The 23,591-nt window shown below is 42.6% G+C and overlaps 1 protein-coding gene across 3 annotated transcripts; it reads left to right on the forward strand.

Annotated features, from left to right (window-relative positions):
* The first annotated feature begins 2,373 nt into the window (after positions 1–2,373).
* LOC117560148 (vascular cell adhesion protein 1-like) lies at positions 2,374–22,415 on the forward strand. 3 transcript variants are annotated; one of them, XM_034236939.1, is made up of 11 exons: positions 2,374–2,581; positions 5,278–5,589; positions 5,953–6,243; positions 6,686–6,946; positions 8,517–8,789; positions 8,904–9,051; positions 9,088–9,350; positions 12,626–12,928; positions 13,294–13,563; positions 19,725–19,985; positions 20,619–22,415. In XM_034236939.1, the coding sequence occupies exons 1-11, from the start codon at positions 2,542–2,544 to the stop codon at positions 20,774–20,776; spliced, it is 2,580 nt and encodes an 859-aa protein (XP_034092830.1). In that variant the 5' UTR covers positions 2,374–2,541; the 3' UTR covers positions 20,777–22,415. The 3 variants fall into 3 exon arrangements, with proteins under 3 accessions (XP_034092830.1, XP_034092828.1, XP_034092831.1); XM_034236940.1 differs by adding an exon at positions 3,240–3,446 and having other exon boundaries at positions 2,405–2,581; positions 8,904–9,350; positions 20,619–22,414; XM_034236937.1 differs by having other exon boundaries at positions 8,904–9,350.
* Positions 22,416–23,591: the final 1,176 nt, after the last annotated feature.

Raw genomic sequence — 23,591 nt, forward strand, 5'->3', positions numbered from 1 at the left:
TGTGTGTTTTCTTTAAAGGGAAGTGTGTGTGTGTTTCTTTAAAGGGAAGTGTGTGTGTGTGTTTCTTTAAAGGGAAGTGTGTGTGTGTTTCTTTAAAGGGAAGTGTGTGTGTGTGTTTCTTTAAAGGGGTGTGTGTGTGTGTGTTTCTTTAAAGGGAAGTGTGTGTGTGTTTCTTTAAAGGGAAGTGTGTGTGTTTCTTTAAAGGGAAGTGTGTGTGTGTGTGTGTTTCTTTAAAGGGAAGTGTGTGTGTGTGTGTGTTTCTTTAAAGGGAAGTGTGTGTGTGTTTCTTTAAAGGGAAGTGTGTGTGTTTCTTTAAAGGGGTGTGTGTGTGTGTGTGTGTGTTTCTTTAAAGGGAAGTGTGTGTTTCTTTAAAGGGAAGTGTGTGTGTGTGTGTGTTTCTTTAAAGGGAAGTGTGTGTGTGTTTCTTTAAAGGGAAGTGTGTGTGTGTTTCTTTAAAGGGAAGTGTGTGTTCATCAGCTGGTTGATATGTATATCAAAGGTTTCTCTGAAGTGCCTTCAACAGCAGAAGGCTTTTATTTTGAAATGCCCCCCCCCGTCCTGATTGGCTGTTTGACTTGATCCTGTTGTATTGTAATGTTTCAGTATTTTACTAAAGGGAAAAGTTAGAAAATAACTTTAAAATAAACTAATTATTCTTCTGATGCCGTTTCCTGTTTTATATTTGAGTCACAATTCATTTACTAAACTTAAAGGGGACCTATCGTGCAAAATGCACTTTCTGATGTCTCTCTACATCAACGTGTGTCCCCGGTGTGTCGGGGAACTCACGCAGCGTCAGGAAATAAACCCTCTCTCTTTTCCTCCGTACCCAAATCTCTAAAAACGGGGAACAACGGAGCTGATCCAGATTTGTGTCCGATATGACGTAATATCTGAAATGTGGACCCACGGCCCAATCAGAAACGTTGCCATCAGAAACAATGCCCGACTGTTTTGGACGTAATATGGTCGGTGTTTACATTAGCATCGCTAACACTCAGAGCTAACCTGTACTGGAGAGCATGTGTGTGAAGAAGCAGGAAGTAAAAAGGAACTCACCTTGTGGTATAACCGGCAAGAGAGAAAGCCTTTGAGCTCCAGACTGTTTCAGAGAGAATCCTTGATAATCCATGATATGGAATTTCATCACGGCAGCATTTAGTTTAGACAGTAGCTGCCGGGTCCCGCATGAGCTCAGACCCCTCCTCTTTAAAGCTTTATACCCAGATCAGCACTTTAGAAACAGGAAGTGGAATAGAGGGATATGAGGCGTGGCTAGAATGATCTGTTTGGTGTTTGGAGCAAAACACTTCATAGACATGTTTTTATATATTTGTATATATCTGAGACCTGTGCTATTGCCTAGAAATAACACGATAGGTGACCTTTTTAAAAGATTTAATTAATAAAGTTTAAGATTCTCAAAAGATACAAAACTCTTGAAGTATTGCAATATAAAAAACGTTATTTAAATATAAAGTAAATGCAGATTATTCGCTCAGCGTCTGCAGACGGGGAAAGTGAGTTTTGTCACATGACTAGACGTCAGACACTGAAGATCGATCAGGAAATCGGTTCATCTGAAACCACTTCAAAGGGACTTCAGATCCTTTGAAGTGGTTTTAATAACATTTGAAATAATAATACATTTTTATCACAAGTCAAAAATGATTATAATTTGAATTATGCATACTGGCAGAATGTGTTTTTGTTTATGAATAAATTGTAATAATGTTAAACACTGCATTAAAACTTTGAATTATTATTATGGTTCATTTTTTAGCAAAAATACAGGTTAAGTAGTTTGATAATAATAAATAGTGTTTACTCGAAAGACACAGCTTTAACATTTATTTTTAAAAAGTATTATCATTATTATTAAATGCAATATCTTTATTCTCCTATTTCTGTTTTTATTTTAATTTAAAGAAACGCCTTTTAAAATGTATAAAAACGTTTCCACATTTTATTTTAAATGTATTATTTAATAATATTTTTCAAATACAATATAGTTATTTTGTATTTTTTGTATTATATATAGTAACTTGAATTGAGAAGACTTGGTTCCCTAAACAGCTTCTTTTTTTAATTGACATTATTATTGTGCCAGGATTGAACTTTAATTGATGTGACTCTCTGGGTCTCCTCGTTACAGCTCATCCTACTCGTTCTGTTAACAGGGTTCATTCTCCTTCTCCTCAGAGTTACAGGGTTCCACTCAAACTGAGCTGTTTCTGTTTCACAGACTGAAACAGAAAGAGACATCCGACTGTTCATAGCTATGAAGAGAAAAGTATGTGTAGTTCCAGTGTGTGTCCTGCAGGGGGCGCTGTGGTCTGCACTGTTTTCACAATAACACACACACACAGAGGGGGGGTATAAAGAGAGCGTGTGAGACTCAGAGAGGAACAGAAAGGCTGGAGACCCTCGGCTTCACTCGTCTGGATTTTACCCCGCGACTGGTTCTGATTTCCAGAGGAACGTCGACAGCTGCTTCACCCACCCTTCATCCATCAGCCTGTTAGTCCTCTGAGGAGTGAGATGTCTCCGCTGTCTGTCTGCAGGATCTCTGCTCTCTCCGGTAAGACTATTGTTATTATTATTTATTATTATGTTGTACTTTTTATTTCCTCATATATATATTTTTTTATTTCAATATTTTTTAAATTTTATTTTCTTATAATTGTATTTTGTATTTTTACAGATTTTCAAATGATTATTATTTGTTTTTTCCTCTTTGTGTCTTGTGATTAAATTAAGATTAAATGTGTATACTGTTGTTTTTATTCCTGTTTCTTTCAATAAGAAAACACGTTATAATAATTCAGGACAGTCTTTAAAATAATAACAAATTAATTATTGTTGTTTTTTACTTTTTAAGACTTGGAGTTTAATTTACTGTCTTTGTGTACATTATTATTTAAATCCTCAAATTGTGATTGCTTTGGATGCTAACTGTTATATAATAATATTACCACTTACACTTCTGCCCCCTGTTTTATGTTTATGTCTTGTCCTTGTATGTTTCTTTGTAAAGCGACCTTGAGGTTTTGAAAGGCGCTATATAAATTAAAGTTATTATAATAATAATAATAATGCTAAACAGATGCTGGTTAAGGAGTTCATATATAAAAGGTTTTTGTTCATGTTATTGATTATAAATCAGGTTATCAGTTAACCTCAGCCCTCCGTGAACTCCTGGATCTATTTGACTTTACCTGATGGCTAACGTGTTGCAGGCGAAGCTGGAGGTCATTACATCACAGTGTTGGACGCTTTTATCCAAAGCGACTTCCAGACTCAACACTGTGGGCAATCCCCACTGGAGCACTTTGGAGTGAAGTGTCTCAGGGACACAACGACATGCTGACTGCAGTGGGGTTTGAACCTGTGGTCCCCTGACCCCAACACCAACGCACTACCCACTGCGCCACACGCCTCCTTAGGTCACAGCTGTTTGTTGCTAGTATCCTGTTACAGTAATGAGTGTTTATTAAATGTTTGTAATGAGTAATCTGTGGGATTGATTTCATTGATGAGATCAGCTGGGTCGTTAATCATTTGAGTTCTTCTGAGACGCTCTGAGGTCCAAACTGGATCTTCAGGTTTCTTCTAACAACTGAAGAAATCTCAACAAATAAAACACAATTTAAAGATATTCTTTTTATTTTAACTATTTAATTATTAAGTTTATACACTTTTATTTGTACTTACTTCTAAGTTTTCTTTTATATTTGCGGATTAATTTTAGAGAATATTTGTAATTTTTTTCTTACTATTTTTATTTTTACTGTTTTAACATTTTTAGTCGTTTTCTTCAAAATATGAGATTTTTATATTTGACTTTTTATTTTCAGAGAACAGCTGTTTTTATTTTTGTTTATTTCCGAGTTTCTTCTCTGAATCTCTAACTTCCACAGAATGTATTCATTTGAACCCAAATGACCTCAAACGCTGCTGCTGTTACAGACGTTAGTTTGCTATCAACCATTCATCACTTGCATTAAACTGATTAGACCTTAAAATACTAACCCTCCCCCCCTCCCTCCCTATCAGACCCTCCCTCCCTATCAGACTCCCCCCCCTATCAGACCCCCCCCTCCCTATCAGACCCTCCCTCCCTATCAGACTCCCCCCCCCCCCCCCCCCTCCCCCCCTATCAGACCCCCCCCTCCCTATCAGACCCTCCCTCCCTATCAGACCCTCCCTCCCCTATCAGACTCCCCCCTCCCTCCCCCCTATCAGACCCCCCCCTCCCTATCAGACTCCCCCCCTCCCTCCCCCCTATCAGACCCCTCCCTCCCTATCAGACCCTCCCTCCCTATCAGACCCCCCCCCCTCCATTGACTGCTTTAAATCCAGGGTTCTTACGGTCATTAAAAACCTGGAAAATTCATGGAAATTAAAAATGCAAATTCCAGGCCCTGGAAAAGTTTTGGAAAACAATATTTTTCCCAAAGTTTTGGAAAAGTCATGGAAATTGAACTAAAGTTGCGTCAAATATAATTTATATTTTAGCTAATCGTCGAAATAGTAATACTATAATGATAATAAATACTGTATGGTATAGTAATGAAACGTAAAATGGCATTTAACTGACGAGGTGTTTTGCTGGTGAGAGATTTGAGTTGCTTTAGCGTGAAGATTAGAAGCTAGTAAGCCAACTATTAGATTTGTTTTAGATAGGCTCAACATGTTTCAGATGCAGACCTTATTTTCCTGTTCCATACTGCTGAGAAAGAGTAATTGTTTTGGTCATGGAAAATTAGGTAAAGGTCCTGGAGAAGTCATGGAAAGTCATTGGTGAAAAAGTGAATGAACCCTGTGAATCCAGGCTAAACCCATACTTGGACTCCTTACCGGGCTGATGGTGCCGATGCATTTGTTTATCTGCATATGAGCTGAGTGTTAATGTTTACGTCGGTGTTTCTTTTATTTATTTATCTTATGAAAGGTTGTGTTGGCTTCCTGTTCTGCTCTGTGCAGCACTTTGGGTTGTTTTTAAATGTGCTTTATAAAAAAATGTGATTGATGATAGAATTGTTTTTGTTGTTATTGTTTCCGAGGTGTTTTATTGACGTTGTGTTATTGTTTCTGATATTTCTGATTTTACATGTATTATATTTGTACATGGATTATTTTAAATATTTTTCTAGTTCTCTATCTGTGTTTTACTTTTATGGATGCACCACGACACCAAGTCAGATTCCTCGTACGTGTCGACCTACCTGGAAATAAACCTGTTTCTGATATTTCATGTTGTTGTTTTCCTCCCAGCTGTGCTGCTGCTGCTGCTGACATCGTGGTGCGTTCAGGGACTCCTCCAGGTGGACGTGTTACCCAGAAGGCCTCTCATCGGGCTCGGGCAGTGGCAGCAGCTGTTCTGCCGGGTGCAGGGATGTCCCACAAGGCCGACCGTGTCGTGGTCGTGGCTGGACGACCGGCCCCTCGCAGCCTCAGTGCAATCCAATCAGAGCGGCTCCTCAGTGACCTTTGACCCCGTCAGGATGCACCACGAAGGAGCCCTGCAGTGCCGGGTCCGCTGCGGGGAGGAAAGCGGGAAGAGCCTCAGCACCCTGCACCTCTACTGTAAATACACACAAATATATAAATATATATATATACTGCAGAACTTAGTATATTATATTTATAAGTTGGATTTTATTTACAGAATCAGAATCAGGTTTATCACCAGGTAGGTTGACACGTACGAGGAATCTGACTTGGTGTCGTGGTGCAGACATAAAAGTAAAACACAACAATTAAAAACACAGAACTATTTTAAGAAAAAATACAATATATAGTCAAATAAAAAAATAAAATAAAGCAGTATTTACATTGAAATAGGATGGAATACAATATAAAATATGTGCAGTAAAAAACAGATATTGTCAACATTATGTAAATAAATAGTAAACCCTGTATATAATGAGTAAACCTCTGTGTTTGCAGCCTTCCCATCGGCCCCTCTGATTGGTGGTCAGGAGCGGCTCAGGTTGGGGGCGGAGTCTGTGCTCACCTGTCAGGTGTCTGGTGTGTACCCCCCCGAGCAGCTGACGCTCAGCTGGCTGCAGGGAGGCTCCGTGCTGCAGAGCACCAGGGGCACGGAGCACTCAGAGTACCGGTTCAAGCCCCAGGAGCAGGACCGGGGGCGGAGCCTGATCTGCAGGGCGACGCTGGACCTGAAGGACCTGCCGACGGAGGACCAGACCCGCGAGACTGAGGTTCTGCTGGACCCGCTCTGTGAGTGAATCTCTGGAGAGCAGATGCTCAGGGATAGAATAATAATAATATTAATAATATTTGTGATCCTCTCCAGAATGGAAGCAGTCATCACATACAGAGCATCAACTAGTTCCTGAACAGTGTCCTTCACATGCTGATATCCAAGAGAGGGAGTTACACAGTCACAAGATGGAGGAGTAGAAAGCAGTATTCAATGTTTACTTCAGATTAGCTCCACGTCAGAAATGAGCATGCTTGATGTCTCTCTCCATAGAGGCTGAATCATCATGTTAATCACATAGCTATCATCTGCCTCAAACAGTCCTGATGCTCTTCTAGGTCATCACACATCCTGTCATGTTCTTAGCTGCAGTTGGGATACCTTTGTTATCAAGTTACTCTCATGTTGGAAGAGGACATTCAGTGTTCTCCCAACAATGAAATAAGTCCTCCTCCTCAGTCGCTCCTGTGGTGACGGAGATCTCCTCCTCTGCTCTGCTGATGGTCGGCGCTCCGTTCGTCCTCTCCTGCTCCGCGAGGGGAAACCCGGAGCCGCAGATCAGCTGGAGCTTCAGGTCTGCAGGCGGACAGGTGGAGGCGGGCAGACCCTCTGATAGGCTGGAGATCGCTCAGGTGAGGCTGAGCGACGCCGGACGCTACGACTGCGAGGCGAGGAACAGCGAGGGGAATCACAGCGCCAGCGTGGAGGTCAGAGTGCACGGTGAGAGAGAAGTTTGTTTTAACGTCTCTGACTTTATTCTGAGTTTTCCCCAAAATATCTGAATTCTGACTATTTCTCAACATTCTGACTTTATTCTGATTTTTTTCTCAACATTCTGACTTTATTCTGATTTTTTTCTCAAAGTTCTGACTTTTCCTCAAAATAACTGAATTCTGACTTTTTCTCAAAATTCTGACTTTTCCCCCAAAATATCTGAATTCTGACTTTTTCTCTAAAATATCTGAATTCTGACTTTTTCTCTAAAATATCAAAATTCTGACTTTTCTCCCTAAATATCTGAATTCTGACTTTTTCTCTAAAATATTAAAATTCTGACTTTTCTCCCTAAATATCTAAATTCCGACTTTTTCCCTAAAATATCTGAATTCTGACTTTTTCTCAAAATATCTGAATTCTGACTTTTTCTCAAAATTCTGACTTTTCCCCCTAAATATCTGAATTCCGACTTTTTCTCAAAATCTCTAAATTCTGACTTTTCCCCCTAAATATCTGAATTCTGACTTTTTCTCAAAATTCTGACTTTTTCTCAAAATTCTGACTTTTCCCCAAAATATCTAAATTCTGACTTTTCCCCCAAAATATCTAAATTCTGACTTTTCCCCCAAAATATCTGAATTCCGACTTTTCCCCTGAAATATCTGAATTCTGACTTTTTCTCAAAATTCTGACTTTTCCCCCAAAATATCTGAATTCTGACCTTTTCTCTAAAATATCAAAATTCTGACTTTTCCCCCTAAATATCTGAATTCTGACTTTTTCTCAAAATTCTGACTTTTCCCCCAAAATATCTGAATTCTGACCTTTTCTCTAAAATATCAAAATTCTGACTTTTCCCCCTAAATATCTGAATTCTGACTTTTTCTCAAAATTCTGACTTTTCCCCCTAAATATCTGAATTCTGACTTTTTCTCAAAATCTCTAAATTCTGACTTTTTCCCTAAAATATCTGAATTCCGACTTTTTCTCAAAATATCTGAATTCTGACTTTTTCTCCAAATTCTGACTTTTTCTCCAAATTCTGACTTTTCCCCCAAAATATATGAATTCCGACTTTTCCCCCAAAATATATGAATTCCGACTTTTACTCAAAATTCTGACTTTTTCTCAAAATCTCTAAATTCTGACTTTTCCTAAAATATCTGAATTCTGACTTTTTCTCAAAATATCTGACTTTACATTGGAGGTCAGAAATGACGTCCACCCCAGTTTACTGCGTTCGTGTATCACAAGTCGGGAAAAACCCCACAGGAAAGTCGTTGACAGCTTTAGCAGTTCACCATCACCCAATATTTTTAGGACTATGTTGACAATGTTCACATTTTACTTTTAATTCTTGGCTATTATTGAATGATTTTTCCAATTTCTGAAATGTATTTTTTAGAAATGTTCCACGTGTTTTCCGGATGCTTTTCACACCCTCTGAACCGGAAGAGAAATACAACTATGATTCGAGGAGCAAAGCTGTTACAAATGTATATGTTACTTAAATTATCAAAGTGTTCCAGTTTAACCGAACGTTCCATAACTCACCTGTCCTCCCCCCCCACAGCCCCCCCCACCAACACCTCCCTGTCAGTGAGTCCAGGTGAGCAGGTGCTAGAGGGGCAGCAGGTGACCTTTACCTGCCAATCAGACGGAGCCCCGCCCCCCACGCTGGTGCTGAGGAGGGAGGGGGAGGAGCTTCAGAGGACAGACTCCGCCTCCTCCTCCTCTCTCTCCTTCAGCCTCTCCTCCGCCTCGCTGCAGGACTCCGCCTCCTACCTGTGTGAAGCATCCAATCAGTACGGAGCTCACCTGGTGAACCGATCCATCACCGTCACAGGTACGGCTTTACCGTCTTAACTAACGTTAACTATCTCTGTAGCGGCAGTCGTTGTAGCGTGTTTTGTTGTTGTTTACATGTAGTCGTGTTTATACGGTGTTGTTGTTCTGTCAGCTCACCCCCTGCAGGTGGATCTGAGTCCCCTGGTCCCTGCAGCAGATCGGGGTTCAGATCTGCTGCTCACCTGCCGGGCCTCTGGGTGTCTCCTCCCCCCCACCTTCACCTGGAGGAGGACTGACCAGAACCACACCCTCCTCCAGGGGTCACACCAGAACCAGAACCACACCCTCCTCCAGGGGTCACACCAGAACCAGAACCACACCCTTCTCCAGGGGTCACACCAGAACCAGAACCACACCCTCCTCCAGGGGTCACACCAGAACCACACCCTCCTCCAGGGGTCACACCAGAACCAGAACCACACCCTGCTCCAGGGGTCACACCAGAACCAGTCCCTGCTCCTCCTGCAGGATGTGGACCTCCAGGATCAGGGAGGGTACAGCTGTGAGGCCGAGTGTGACTCTGTGATCCGGACCGCTGAGATCCAGCTCCACGTCTTCTGTGAGTCCCTTAACAGCTCAACTAACTGACCCAATGACAAACCAAGGCACCTCTCTAGTGGCTCCGCCCACCAAGTTGAAACCAAGGGATAATTCATAGTAGCAGAATTCACAAAAGGACACTGACGAAACCCAAATCCCCGTTAGGCTGTGAAATGACATTTGGAGTGGTTATTGATCCCAATTTGGGAAGTGTTTTTGTGCGTGGAGTGGTTTTGGGGTTCTGTCTACCGTGAGTAGTGTTGTGACCTTCGGATATAGAGAGCACAAGATGAACATGATTACTAACGATCAACATCCGTGCACAGAGAGGAATATTGAAGTGTTTCCAGGTCCTCGTCTTCTGTGAGTCCGAGACACCGTTAGGATTCAATTTCAATTCAAGTTTATTTATATAGCCCAAAATCACAAATCCTATTTGTCTCAGAAGTCAACAAACACAATTGGCAATGTAAAACAATGTGAAAACAACAAACGTATCTTATAAGATCAATGTGAAAACACCAATTTAAAAAGGAACATAACACAATGACACAAATACAGTTAGAGTACAATAAAAAACATTCCATAAAAGGAAGGGTCCATGAGGAGGGGGGGTTTAAAACCAGTCTCAACTGTGCGCTGTACTAAAGAGGAAAGTCTTTAACCTGCTCTTAAATGTGTGGACACCGTCTCCCTAATCAGCGCTGGAAGTTGATTCCAGAGGAACGGGGTAGCCGAAAGCTCGAGCACCTGACCTTTGTTAGTGGACTCTGGGAACCAGCAACAGACCTGCATTCTGGGACCTTAATGCCCTAGAGGGGCAATAGGAGATTACAAGATCCTGTAGGTAGGATGGTCCCTGACCATTTAGCGCTTTGTATGCGAGTAAAAGTATTTTACTTAGAATGTCACATAAAAAATACTTTAGCCAAGTGGCAACCTTCAAGTCTGAGAGAAACCCCCTCTGACGCAACACAGGGGTTTTAGCCTCTGCAGATATCAATCAAATACAATATCTGAATTCTGACTTTTTCTTTTTTATGACTTTTTTTTCTAAATTATGACTTTTTCTCTCATAATCTCGAGAATCTGACTTTTACCACACACACAAGAATTCAGACTTTTTGCTTAAATGTCAGACTTTTTCTGAACATCTCAAAATGATGCTGCCTTACTTTTACATGGAGTTGGGAAATAGGAGTGACGTTACACCCGAGTGTACTGCATTTCAGTAGCACCCATCTGCATGAGAGAGAACACCACAACAAGCAGAATAGAGCCTCTCTTCAATGCTCGGTAGTTTTAGCTCCGCCCTCTTACGTCACTTCTGGTTTCCCAAAATCAACATAGAGTCTTCAAAATAACAACAAGGTGACAGCCAATAAAACAACATGCCAAACGTGTGGCTTCAAAACTGTAGTCCACAATCCAATAGCGTTCATCGGAGTGACTTCAAATTGGGCAGATATTTTTCTCAGGTTCCAAAGAAGCAGAGATTCAAGTGTGAAGTATTTTGGAAGTGCGGTTATCCAGGAATCTGCTTTGAAGAATGCAGGAGATCAGGCATTGGGACAGCACTAGACAGGATTACATTAGATACTGAGACATTCCTGCAGGTCTCTCTGAGGGTCTCTTGAGGGTCTCAGAGGGGGCTCAGGGTCTCTCTGAGGGACTCTGAGGGTCTCAAAGGGGGGTCAGGGTCAGTCGACACTTCAGTTTGCCTGACGGTCAGACCAGAGCGGTCGAAGGTCACAGAGCCCCTCCCTTCTGTTAGATTATATATATATAGAAATGTATTTATTCGGATAAAGCCCTCGAGACGCACCATCTGGTTTTCAAGGGGGTCCCGACAAAAGCCACGTCTCACAGACAGACATGAAGAAAATACCAGAAAGCAAAGCACGACAAACCACGTACCGTCTGTCACGTAGCATTCATGGAGTCAGACCTACAATCCTCACAATGTGATGGACAGGGTCTCAGATCAGTTTGATCAATAACAAGAGCAGCTGGAAGTGACATGATGCTGCTGAAACGAACCCACTGATGATCAGCAGGTCAAGTACTCCAGTCTGTTGGGGCTTTACACGTCAACGCTCTTCTGACAATGGACAGAGGAATACATCTGGACAGAGTGTCTGACTCGATCATTTGAAGGTACAAAAATACTGCTTTAAATAAGGGGACAGTTCAAGGAAATGCATTTAATATAAGTCGAAGCCAATGCAGAGGGAGGTTCCTCTCACTGATCTGTGTTGAATCTGATCCGAGCAGGACACACTGACAGGAAGTGACACAACAGGGGAGCAGGGCCAAACACACACACACACACACACACACACACACACACACACACACACATACACACACACACACACACACACACACACACACACACACACGCACACACGCACGCACACGCACACACACACACAGACACACACACACACACACACACACACACACACACACACACACACACACTGTACACCCCCTCACACAGTTCCAGTAAGACACAGCTCCCCCGCAGAGACATTGGACCCTCAGTTTGTTCTGTCAGGAGTTCATGAACCTCTCACAGGAACATCAAATCCTTTCAGACACACTTCATCAGATAACGATAGAGACGATACACAGAAGTAAACCGTTTTTTTAAACAGGACACATCTTTATTTGCAGGAAGTAATTAAACAGAGATGATCAATAATGTGCAACAACCTTCAAGTGCCTAAAATAAACTCAGTGTGTTGGTGGAAAATGTCCTCTACTCAGTGAGTGGCTTTAAAAAGATAACTTCCTGTTGTCTCTTTAGGGACTGTATCTGCTATGCATCAGCGTAAATGATTATATAAAGCCGTCACTTTAACACGTCTCACTTTCGAAGAGGAGAGGAGGGTTAAGAGAGCTGGAAAGTCATGTTTTTAAATAACATCACCACCTAGTTTATTGCCAAGTTGGTTTATATACCGATTTTACAGCCACTTAGTGACAAAGAGAGTGAGCTACAGTGAGTACAACCAACACTAGGAAACTGTGAAAATGACATCACAGGTAGCCCCGCCCACAAGCATGCGCCGCTTTATCGTCTATTTTACTTTTAATGGGACTATAGTTTACTAAATGACATCATGCTGTGTTGAAGAAGACTTGGAAATACAGATTGAGACCATAAACTCATCAGGAAAATGTTTACTGAGGTAATAAATAAAGAGAGAAGTAGGAACATCTCCTCATAGACTTCAGGATGTGTTGTCGATGAAGTATCTCTAACTCTCCGGATGTTTCTTCTCGCAGCGTTTCCGTCCGATCCGGTTCTGGAAGCTCCCGGTCCGGTCCTCCTTGGTCAAGAGGCGGTCCTTCGTTGTAACGTCACCAACGTGTTCTCAGCCAATCAGATGAGGATCCTGTGGTTGTCTGGCAACAGGACGCTGTTGTCCGAGTCGCTCAGGTTCTCCGGTTCCTTACAGAACGTCTCGTCTGTTCTTCAGTACCAGGTCCAGGAGGATCAGCCGGTTCTGGTCTGCAGGGCGGAGCTGCTAAGGGAGGACGGAGATGTTTGGAGGTCCAGGAGGACGAGTGTAGCTCTAAAGGTTCACTGTGAGTGTCTGAGCAAATCAAATACTTCCTGTTAGAGGCTTTTATTGTGAAGGAGCTACTTCTTTAATCTCAGATTGAGGTTTTGTTGAATTAAAATTCAGGCTTTGTTGATTTTAGATTAAAGGTTTCGAAAAGCACAAATTCAAGTTTTGTTGAACTCAGATTAAAATGTTGTTCCTCTCAGATTATTTATTTTTTAAATCTCAGATTCAGGTTTTGTAAATCTCCGATTGAATCATTTGGGATTAACAAATTCACGCTTTGTTAATCTCAAATTCTGGTTTAGTCGAACTCCGATTCAGATTTTGTCAAACTGAGTTTCAAGTTTTTGAAATCTGAACCAATGAGTCCCGTTTGTGTTGCAGATCCTCCGAGGGGAACCTCCCTGTCAGTGAGTCCAGGTGAGCAAGTGCTGGAGGGGCAGCAGGTGACCTTTACCTGCCAATCAGACGGAGCCCCGCCCCCCACGCTGGTGTTGAGGAGGGAGGGGGAGGAAGTTCAGAGGACAGACTCCGCCTCCTCCTCTCTCTCCTTCAGCCTCTCCTCCGCCCGGCTGCAGGACTCCGCCTCCTACCTGTGTGAAGCATCCAATCAGTACGAAGCACAACTGATGACCCGATCTATCACCGTCACAGGTACGTTACTGTTGTCAGTGGTGTAGTACTATGACTCATTGAGAGTAAAAGTGAAGCTAAAACTCAGAGCCATGAGGCGCTCCATGTGAGAGCGTTAGGCCCTTATTTAGTTTAATTATTAGTTTAACATTTAATTGGCACATTCAAAATTATATAAAATATAATCGAAAACCTAGAGGACCGAGTGCAGAGCCTTGAGGAACTCCACACGAAACATTTATTTTCTTAACTCTCTTGTTTTTGGTGATTTCACACTAAAAACATTCACTGAAAGCTCACCTATCATGCTATTTTCAGGCAATAGCATAGGTCTCAGCAGTGGCGGCGCCAGAGTATTTTTGTTGGGTAGTCTATGGTAGGGCTAACCCATACAGTGGTGGGGCTCAAGTCAGTATTTGTAGCCTAATGTAATTACATACACGCTATATCGCACCCATTGACAGTGAAACGCCACGCGTGAGGCTTTTATTAGTCTCCTTTTATCAGCTAAATTACATCGAGAGCAACAGGTGTGAGTTAAACAATACAATAGCCTATTCTGCTAATTCCACGTTGTTACAGCATGCTACGCAGCGGCAGAAACAAGAAAAGTTGGCATATAGAATTGACACGGAGAGAGAGAGAGAGAGGGAGAGTGAGGGAGAGACACAGGTAAACAGAGAGAGACAGACACAGCACACAACAGGTGGCCACTTTTTCAAATGACCCATTATTACAAAATATATTCAAAACTCACTATTGACGTTCTCAAAGCAGCACGATCCGCCGGTTGTTGTGGTTGGAAGCGAAAATGTCAATGACACGCTGGACATCCAGTGCTTTACTCCTCTGCTTATTGATAGCCATTAGCCAGCAGGCCCAGGTTGCTGTTCCGTGCATCACCACTGCTGTTTCTTAGATAATTCTTGATGCGACGGAGACAGGAGAAGCTGCGTTCACCGCCAGCAGAGCGCAGAGTCAGGGAGATGCATATGAGTCTGTGTAAATCCGTATAGCCATCCTTGTAGGGTCGCATTAAAGCGCCTGTTCGACTTGTACCTCAATGCGAGGGCGTTTAAGAACAAATCTATCCATCCGAAATATACAATTAATCTTAGAAGTTCTGCTGTCTGTCTGCAATTTACTCGGCGCGAGTTTGGGGACTTTTCACTGTACACGTGAATCAGTAATGCATGACGCAGCAGACCCAACGTTTCGTTGCTCTGTTTGGCTGTTCAAATTGCATTCGGAAGCATTTCGATCTGACCGCGGCCGCGCTGATATTATAACGCGAAAGGATTTCCACACCTTTAGTGTATAAAACTCCCCCACTACTTAGACTATTCCTTACACCCCTCTAGCATAAGCCGAATGGTCTCAACCATATTGCGTCAGTAACGTCCACTTCAGGATCAGTTTGTGTGTTGTGGACACGACCGGTAGATTTTCGCAATCCGTGTTCTCAACATGCTTACTTTAACATAATTTTTCATGGTCGGGCTAAGGTAGGGCTAAGCCATTTCTTGGTATGGCTGTAGCCTACCCCAGCCATACCCTGGCGCCGCCACTGGGTCTCAGATATATAAAAATATATAAAAAACATGTCTATGAAGTGTTTTGCTCCAAACACCAAACAGATCATTCTAGCCATGCCTCATATCCCTCTATTCCACTTCCTGTTTCTAAAGTGATGTTTGGGTATAAAGCTTTAAAGAGGAGGGGTCAGAGCTCAAGCGGGACCCGGCAGCTACTGTCTAAACTAAATGCTGCCGTGATGAAACGCCATATCATGGATTATCAAGGATTCTCTCTGAAACAGTTTGGAGCTCAAAGGCTTTCTCTCTTGCCGGTTATACCACAAGGTGAGTTCCTTTCTACTTCCTGCTTCTTCACACACATGCTCTCCAGTACAGGTTAGCTCTGAGTGTTAGCGATGCTAATGTAAACACCGACCATATTACGTCCAAAACAGTCGGGCATTGTTTCTGATAGCAACGTTTCTGATTGGGCCGTGGGTCCACATTTCAGATATTACGTCATATCGGACGCAAATCTGGATCAGCTCCGTTGTTCCCCGTTTTTAGAGATTTGGGTACGGAGGAAAAGAGAGAGGGTTTTATTTCCTGACACTGCGTGAGTTCCCCGACACACCGGGGACACATGTTGATGTAGAGAGACATCAGAAAGTGCATTTTGCATGATAGGTCCCCTTTAATATAAACATAAGTAGACATATTTTACGTACAAGTATGATACATTAATTTGCAATACATTCCTTTGGTTGAAATATAGATTTGTTTTTGATGGGCATCGATTAAATTAACACCTTGCAGTGAAATCAGTGCATATACAAATCAAAAACTAGTTTACAATTTTATTAACCTCAGATTTGGGTTCTGTTGATTTTAATCTTGTTAAACTCAGATTTAAATTGTGTACATTTCAGATTCAGGTTTCGTTAATCTCGGATTAAAATGTTGTGAACCTCAGACTTATTTACAACAATAAGATGTGCATGACTAACTGGATGCTAACTAAATCAAATATGTTTTCATAAATGTAACTTTGTGGGCAGGTTAAGCGCACAGTTATTAAAAAGGTCAATAAAAAGTTTGTTTTAACTTCCTCTGAATGATAATAACATTTTTGGTGGATGACAGACTTTATAAATGTTCCCCCGGTTCCTCTTCTGCTTCTTGTTTCTGTGGTTGTTGTGACAGATGTTATCTGAAGAGTCTCCCTCCTTCACAAGATGCTGAGCTGCTGTGGACAGAAATAAACTGTGACTCTGTGCTCAGTAATGTGTCGGCCTCCTGAGCGAGCAGCTGATTACATCCACAGATATTCACATACACATATATATATATATATATATATATATATATATGAATAACTTCAGTGAACATTAATGGCGCATTTCCACTGCCGCGCGTAGCACGGTTTAAGCGTGCCGTGCCAAACCCGGCCCGTTTTTTTGTTGCGTTTCCACTCGGGGTAGTTCCGGCTAGCGGGTACTGTTTCACAGTTTTTCTGGCTCTCCAATATCGAGGTTCTTTCCGGGCCAACAACCGGGCTGAGTTTGCTGAACTAGTGAGAGAATCGCTGGCAACTACAACAAGATGAACATATTTGACCGTGATTTAATTGTAATACACGTTTCAAAATGATGCCGAAGTAACAACATACTGATACCGGTTAGTAAAAACCATGAATTAATGCTTTGACAAGTCTGCAGACAGACGGCAGGCGAAACACCTTTTAAAATGCGTGTTTTCTGAATGGAGATCGGCTAAGCTAACGTTATATATGCTCCGACCGTCCACACTCACAACAACGGCCTACAGACATAAATAAAGCAGCGACTGTATTCTCCATGACACAGGCAGTCTGTGGTTTGTACTTGTTTAACTTCTGTCTAGTTTCTGAACAGATATGAGGAGCTGTGAGCTCTGAGGGCTAACAGCTAACGGCTGTGTTGTTTTCCCTGTGTTTCTCATTGAAGATGACGTCACGGCTCCGCCTACACTGCGTTACTATAGTTACTGCCCCAGCTACTAAACTGTAATGGAGACGCAGCATAAAGTGAGCCTGGCCTAACGAGACCTAACCAAACCGTACTCAGCCGAGCGAGGCCTGCAGTGGAAATGCGCCATTAGAGACACTGCTAAGATTTCCCTTTCTATGGTCTTGCTATTTAAAAGTATACATGCATTGAGTAAAAGGACGTTTTAGATTTGTTATAGAAACTATTGATGATGTTTTCCTTAAATTTCCAATAAGATAAGATGAGAGGTTTTTATTGATCCCAAATTGGAAAGAGTTTGCGTTGCAGCAGCATAAAAAAACAAGGCATTGCACATGAGTAGAAGTTAAAGAGTAGAAATAAACAATTCGAGAATTTAAACATCTCAAAATAGAATTAAAATATACATTAAAAAGTAGATACAGTAGACCATGAAGATAAAACAATCTATAAACTCTGCCAATAAAACACTGAATTCTAATGTTAGAATTTTCAGAATTGAATCCTAGAAAATGGCATCTGGTGAAATAAAGGAAGTTGCAGTGGTTTAAGACCTCAAGTAATGCAAAGAATACACGTTCATATTCATTTTTAAATATCACAATACTGATGTTTTAACTTAGGCAGAGTTTATAAATCACTATTTGTTGGAATGCATTGGATTTTCTTTTTGATATTAAAAGTTAAGGCTTAGTAAAAAGCATTTTTAAAAAGGTGTTTTTAGAAGTTAAAAGCCAGCCCATTCAGTGTTTTAAAGGTTAATTATATGATCTTACATCACATGTTACTTGTTAGACGCTTTTATCCAAAGTGACTTACATACTCAACACTGTGGAGAATCCCCACAGGAGCAGTTTGGGGTGAAGAGTCTCAACGACATGCTGACTGCAGTGGGGTTTGAACCTGTGACCCCCTGATCCCAACACCAACGCACAACCCACTGCGCCACAGCCTTATATAAACTGTTAAACCGCTCCTGTTATAAACTCTGCTTCACCAAACAGTTCAGTTTCATTCTTTCACTTTTTAATTACAGACGTTCTGTCAGGAGGAGTTATAATAGAAGGATAAAAGTTGTGATGCCCTTATCTTAGTGTTAAAAGTTGTCTTGTTTTGACTTTCCATTGAAACTCCCTTCCTGTGTTTGACACTAAATGATCCTCCTTCACACTTTCTGAGAAATCTTCCTCCTCATTGTTGAAACTACTGTTTCGAAACCCCTGCCGAGCAGTTTTAAAAAGTCCAGTCACTTTGATATAAAACAGAGAAAGTTCATCCATTATCAAAGTAGTTGGAGATTTAGCTTGTTGTGGTGTTCCCCTTCCTGTATTGTGTTATATAGGTTTTAGTGCATGTAAATGGTCTGCATTATATTCTAACTTATTTTTTGTCATACTCTATTTAGTCGTTTTTTGGGTATAAACATGCTGCTGTGCCGTGGAAACAAATCCCAATATTTGGCAATAGAGGATATGTAATCCATAAAGAACACACTGGGCCAGGTTAAGTACAAAAAAGAGAGGCTAAAATAGAGACTTTTTCATATCTAAGAAACCGTCAATAGGCGCTTTCACACCGGAGTACTTTTCCCCCGAACTAGGCCGATAGGGGGAGATTTGGTTTCACACCAAAAAGGATCTGGAACTAGCCCCTAGTTCGCGCGAACCTTTTCACATCCAGATAGTCCCTGCTAGAGAGGTGGTACTTTCCTGAGGAGGAAATGGTTCGTGGGTGGGTGTTTCTCAATGTCGAGTACGCTTCCTTGGTAGCACATGTCTTCCGAGTCACTTGCTTCAGAAGCGAGACAAGAATGCTTCCTGGCATTCGGAAAACGAAGAGTGGAACAGGTGAGCAGGTGTGCGTCATATGAGAGGCCCCGCCTTACATTTTCCGCCACAGATTTGGGGAAATTGGTCCGTGCGCAAAGCATTGTGGGGATTTTAAGACCGCGGAGTCTACACATGTGGAGCCTCGACATTTCTCCAAACTAAGTACGCCTGGCTCGGTAGATTTCCAAGTATGCTGGAGATTGGAACAGTCCTTCGGCGGCACTCGATGACGTAGTACGCTTGAAATAGTGGCTCTGGAGCAGCCTTCCTCGACATTGAGAAACACCCGGTGTGTCGGCCACACTAACAATTTCTGATTGGCCGGACGATTTGCAAACCACGCCCCGTAAAACTCAAAGCAGAAGAAGAAGTGACGTCAGCGGCTTCATTTGCCTAATCCTCCCTCTGGGACTTATTCCGGTGAGAACGCGATCTACTATCCCTGTTCCAGGGACTAAAGAGTTCAGGGGAACAAGTACCGGCTAAGTACTTGGTGTGAAAGCGGCTATTGTTTCCAAAAAAGGGGATATTTCACTGCTAGTTGGGCGAAAAGCAGCATTTTATTGTCATGACTAGAATAAAAGTTTGACGTGTTTCACTAGCCCTAACCCTAAACCCTCTGCATGAATGAGGTGTGAATGGATGAATGACTCGTAGTATGTAAAGTAATTTGAGGGGTCGAAAAGACCTGATAAAGCGCTATATAAGTAAAGTCCTGTTACCATTTACCATTTCAGAAAGACTTTAAATCAAATGTCTGACAAGCTTTCACATTATAAAGAGTATTAGTTGTTCAGCAAAGCATTATAATCTTAATCTGGTCTCCACAGCGCCCCCCAGGAACACCTCGGTGCTGGTCCTGCCCTCTACGGTGGTCCAGGAGGGACAAACCATCACCGTCTCCTGCCACACCGTCTGCTTCCCGCCCGCCGCCGTCAGTCTGAAGAACCTGGCCAATGGGACGGAGCTATACTCGTCCAACGGCACCTTCCTATTGGTCAACGTGACGGCCAGAGACTCGGGGATGTACCAGGTCAACGTGACCAACGAGCTGGGGTTCCAGGTCCGAGTGTTCAGCATCCGGGTCAGAGGTCAGTGCTGTCTCCCTTTGACTTAATATATGTTTTATGCATTATCACAGACAAACTGAACCGGAAATTCTATGTCCTTGTATGAGACTTTTTACATAGATTTAAAAAAAATTGTTTTAATAATAGTTTTAATTTTTTGGTTGTTTTTCTTACAATTGATCTTTAACTGTGTTTATGTATGCACCATATATACACCAAGGGAAATTCCACGTGTGAACCTAGTTGGCAATAAACCTGTTCTGATTCTGATTCGGTAGTAAGGGTTCTTGTAAATCACAAAGCTATTTGTTACTCTGATTATTACCTGGGGAGGGGGAGATAGTATTGTTTTTATTAGTAAATGTTCTATGTTTTTGGTTTGTGAAGCACTTTCAGAATCAGAATCAGAATCCCTGTATTAGTCCCGCAGAGGGGACATTTACATTGTTACAGCAGAGAAGAGCCATAGACAGCTTCATGTTACCTGGTATATATTGCACAGTTATTAACGGCATATATATATATATTGCACATATTGCACATAGTTACCTTTTTGTGTATGAAAAGTGCTAAATAAATAAAGTTTGATTTGCTACTGACATAGTTAACAACCTCCTGGTTTATTTTATCCTGAATGTGTCCTCCTCCACACAGAAAGGAGCTCCAGTCCTCCCAGTCTCGGCAGCGTTCTCATCCCAGTCCTCTGCTCCGCCGTTGGGCTCGCCGCCGCTGCTCTGCTCCTCGACATGCTGAGGAGATCCAGGAAGAAAGGTTTCTATCAGCTGCCGCAAACTGCCCCGCCATCAGCCTGAGGGACGCTAACCGCGGGCTACTGACTTTCAGCATGTGGCTACCAGCTTACATCAAGTAGCTACCCCTCAAACATGTGGCTAACACGTCCAAACATGTGGCTAGCATCCTCAAACATGTGGCTAGCATCCTCAAACATGTGGCTAGCATCTCCAACATGTGGCTAGCATCTCCAACATGTGGCTAGCATCTCCAAACATGTGGCTAGCATCTCCAAACATGGTGGCTAGCATCTCCAAACATGTGGCTAGCATCTCCAAACATGGTGGCTAGCATCTCCAAACATGTGGCTAGCATCTCCAAACATGTGGCTAGCATCTCCAAACATGTGGCTAGCATCTCCAAACATGGTGGCTAGCATCTCCAAACATGTGGCTAGCATTTCCAAACATGTGGCTAGCATCTTCCAACATGGTGGCTAGCATCTTCCAACATGGTGGCTAGCATCTCCAAACATGTTGCTAGCATGTCTAAACATCTGGCTAGCATCCCTAAACATGCGGCTAGCATCTCCTAGCATGTGACTAGCATCTCCAAACATGTGGCTAGCATCTCCTAGCATGTGACTAGCATCTCCAAACATCTGGCTAGCATCTCCAAACATGTGACTAGCATCTCCAAACATGTGACTAGCATCTCCAAACATGTGGCTAGCATCTCCAACATGTGGCTAGCATCTCCAAACTTTTGGCTAGAATCTCCAAACTTTTGGCTAGAATCTCCTAGCATGTGACTAGCATCCCCAAACATGTGGACTATCTCCAAACATGTGGCTAGCATCACCAAACATTCTGTGGCTACCTTGTAATTGCACCTTCTGTTGTGATATGCTAACATGTGGCTACTGTGTCCAAACATCTGGGTACCACCCTCCTAATTTGTAACTGCTAACATGCTAACCTGTGACTTTGATAGCTCAACATGTGGCAACCACTTTTCAAAACATTACTGCATCATTCCTGGACACTCCAACAACATGGGACTACTTTTTGAGCGGGATTTTACCACTTGACAATTTATTTATAAAGTTTGTTTATATAACTATCATGTGCTTGGATACTACTTCCCAACGAGATACACCAAGTTTCAAAATGTCGCTAATTGTGCCTTCCTTGTTCCAACTTGTGTCTTTTATATGGTAGCGCATTGTTACTTTGTCCAAACATGTTGATGCCACCTTCAAAATGTTGACTGCTAAATGTGGCTACCAGATTCCACATCATTCCGGGACACGGAACTACATGATACAAAACAACTTGTTTTCTAACTATCCTGTGCTTGGCTACCACCTCGTAGCATGCGGCTTTGATAATCAGACATGAGACTAGCTGTATTAGTTGTTTAGATAAACACTGGTGTATTTCTCCATGTGATTCTGGATTATGTCAGAAAATAATCTCAGTGTCAAACAAACGTTTATGATAATTACATGTTTACTTCAGCAGGATAATCTCCACATGTTAACACCACTTGATGATTTCTGAAGTAAAAAGCTAACGTTAGGCTACAGCACGGTCACATGACTTCACATCACCACCGCTAAGCTAAAGGCGGCTAATGTTGGGCTCTAAAGGAACTGTAGCACGGTCACATGACTTCACGTCACCACCGCTAAGCTAAAGGTGGCTAATGTTGGGCTATAAAGGAACTACAGCACGGTCACATGACTTCACGTCACCACCGCTAAGCTAAAGGAGGCTAATGTTGGGCTATAAAGGAACTACAGCACGGTCACATGACTTCACGTCACCACCGCTAAGCTAAAGGTGGCTAATGTTGAGCTATAAAGGAACTACAGCACGGTCACATGACTTCACGTCACCACCGCTAAGCTAAAGGCGGCTAATGTTGGGCTATAGAGGAACTACAGCACGGTCACATGACTTCACGTCACCACCGCTAAGCTAAAGGCGGCTAATGTTGGGCTATAAAGGAACTACAGTATGGTCACATGACTTCACGTCACCACCGCTAAGCTAAAGGAGGCTAATGTTGGGCTATAAAGGAACTACAGCACGGTCACATGACTTCACGTCACCACCGCTAAGCTAAAGGCGGCTAATGTTGGGCTATAGAGGAACTACAGCACGGTCACATGACTTCACGTCACCACCGCTAAGCTAAAGGAGGCTAATGTTGGGCTATAAAGGAACTACAGCACGGTCACATGACTTCACGTCAGTACCGCTAAGCTAAAGGCGGCTAAAGTTGGGCGTGATGACGTTAAGTCGTCTTATTAAGTTCACTTGTTGGCAACCTCCGTCTTTCAATTAACCAGTGAGGTATTTACTGACAGTCTAATGCTATCCTGCTAACGTGATGTTTCCATATCCCAACATGTGACTACACAACCCAGTCTCACGGCATTTCGTGTTATGGTCACAACATTAATTTAATCTATTGATTCGTGCCTGCACCACGTCTTTTTGTCCGGTCGGGTCTTGGAAGACCGGAAGCTGTGGGGTTCATAAAAACATTTTCTTACTTAATATCTTACCCTAAGGCAAGGCAAGGCAAGGCAAGGCAAGGCAAGGCAAGGCAAGGCAAGGCAAGGCAAGGCAAGGCAAGGCAAGGCAAGGCAAGGCAAGGCAAGGCAAGGCAAGGCAAGGCAAGGCAAGGCAAGGCAAGGCAAGGCAAGGCAAGGCAAGGCAAGGCAAGGCAAGGCAAGGCAAGGCAAGGCAAGGCAAGGCAAGGCAAGGCAAGGCAAGGCAAGGCAAGGCAAGGCAAGGCAAGGCAAGGCAAGGCAAGGCAAGGCAAGGCAAGGCAAGGCAAGGCAAGGCAAGGCAAGGCAAGGCAAGGCAAGGCAAGGCAAGGCAA

Source organism: Gymnodraco acuticeps, unplaced genomic scaffold (assembly GCF_902827175.1).
Source record: "Gymnodraco acuticeps unplaced genomic scaffold, fGymAcu1.1, whole genome shotgun sequence".
In the NCBI taxonomy this organism is placed as follows: Eukaryota; Metazoa; Chordata; class Actinopteri; order Perciformes; family Bathydraconidae; genus Gymnodraco; species Gymnodraco acuticeps.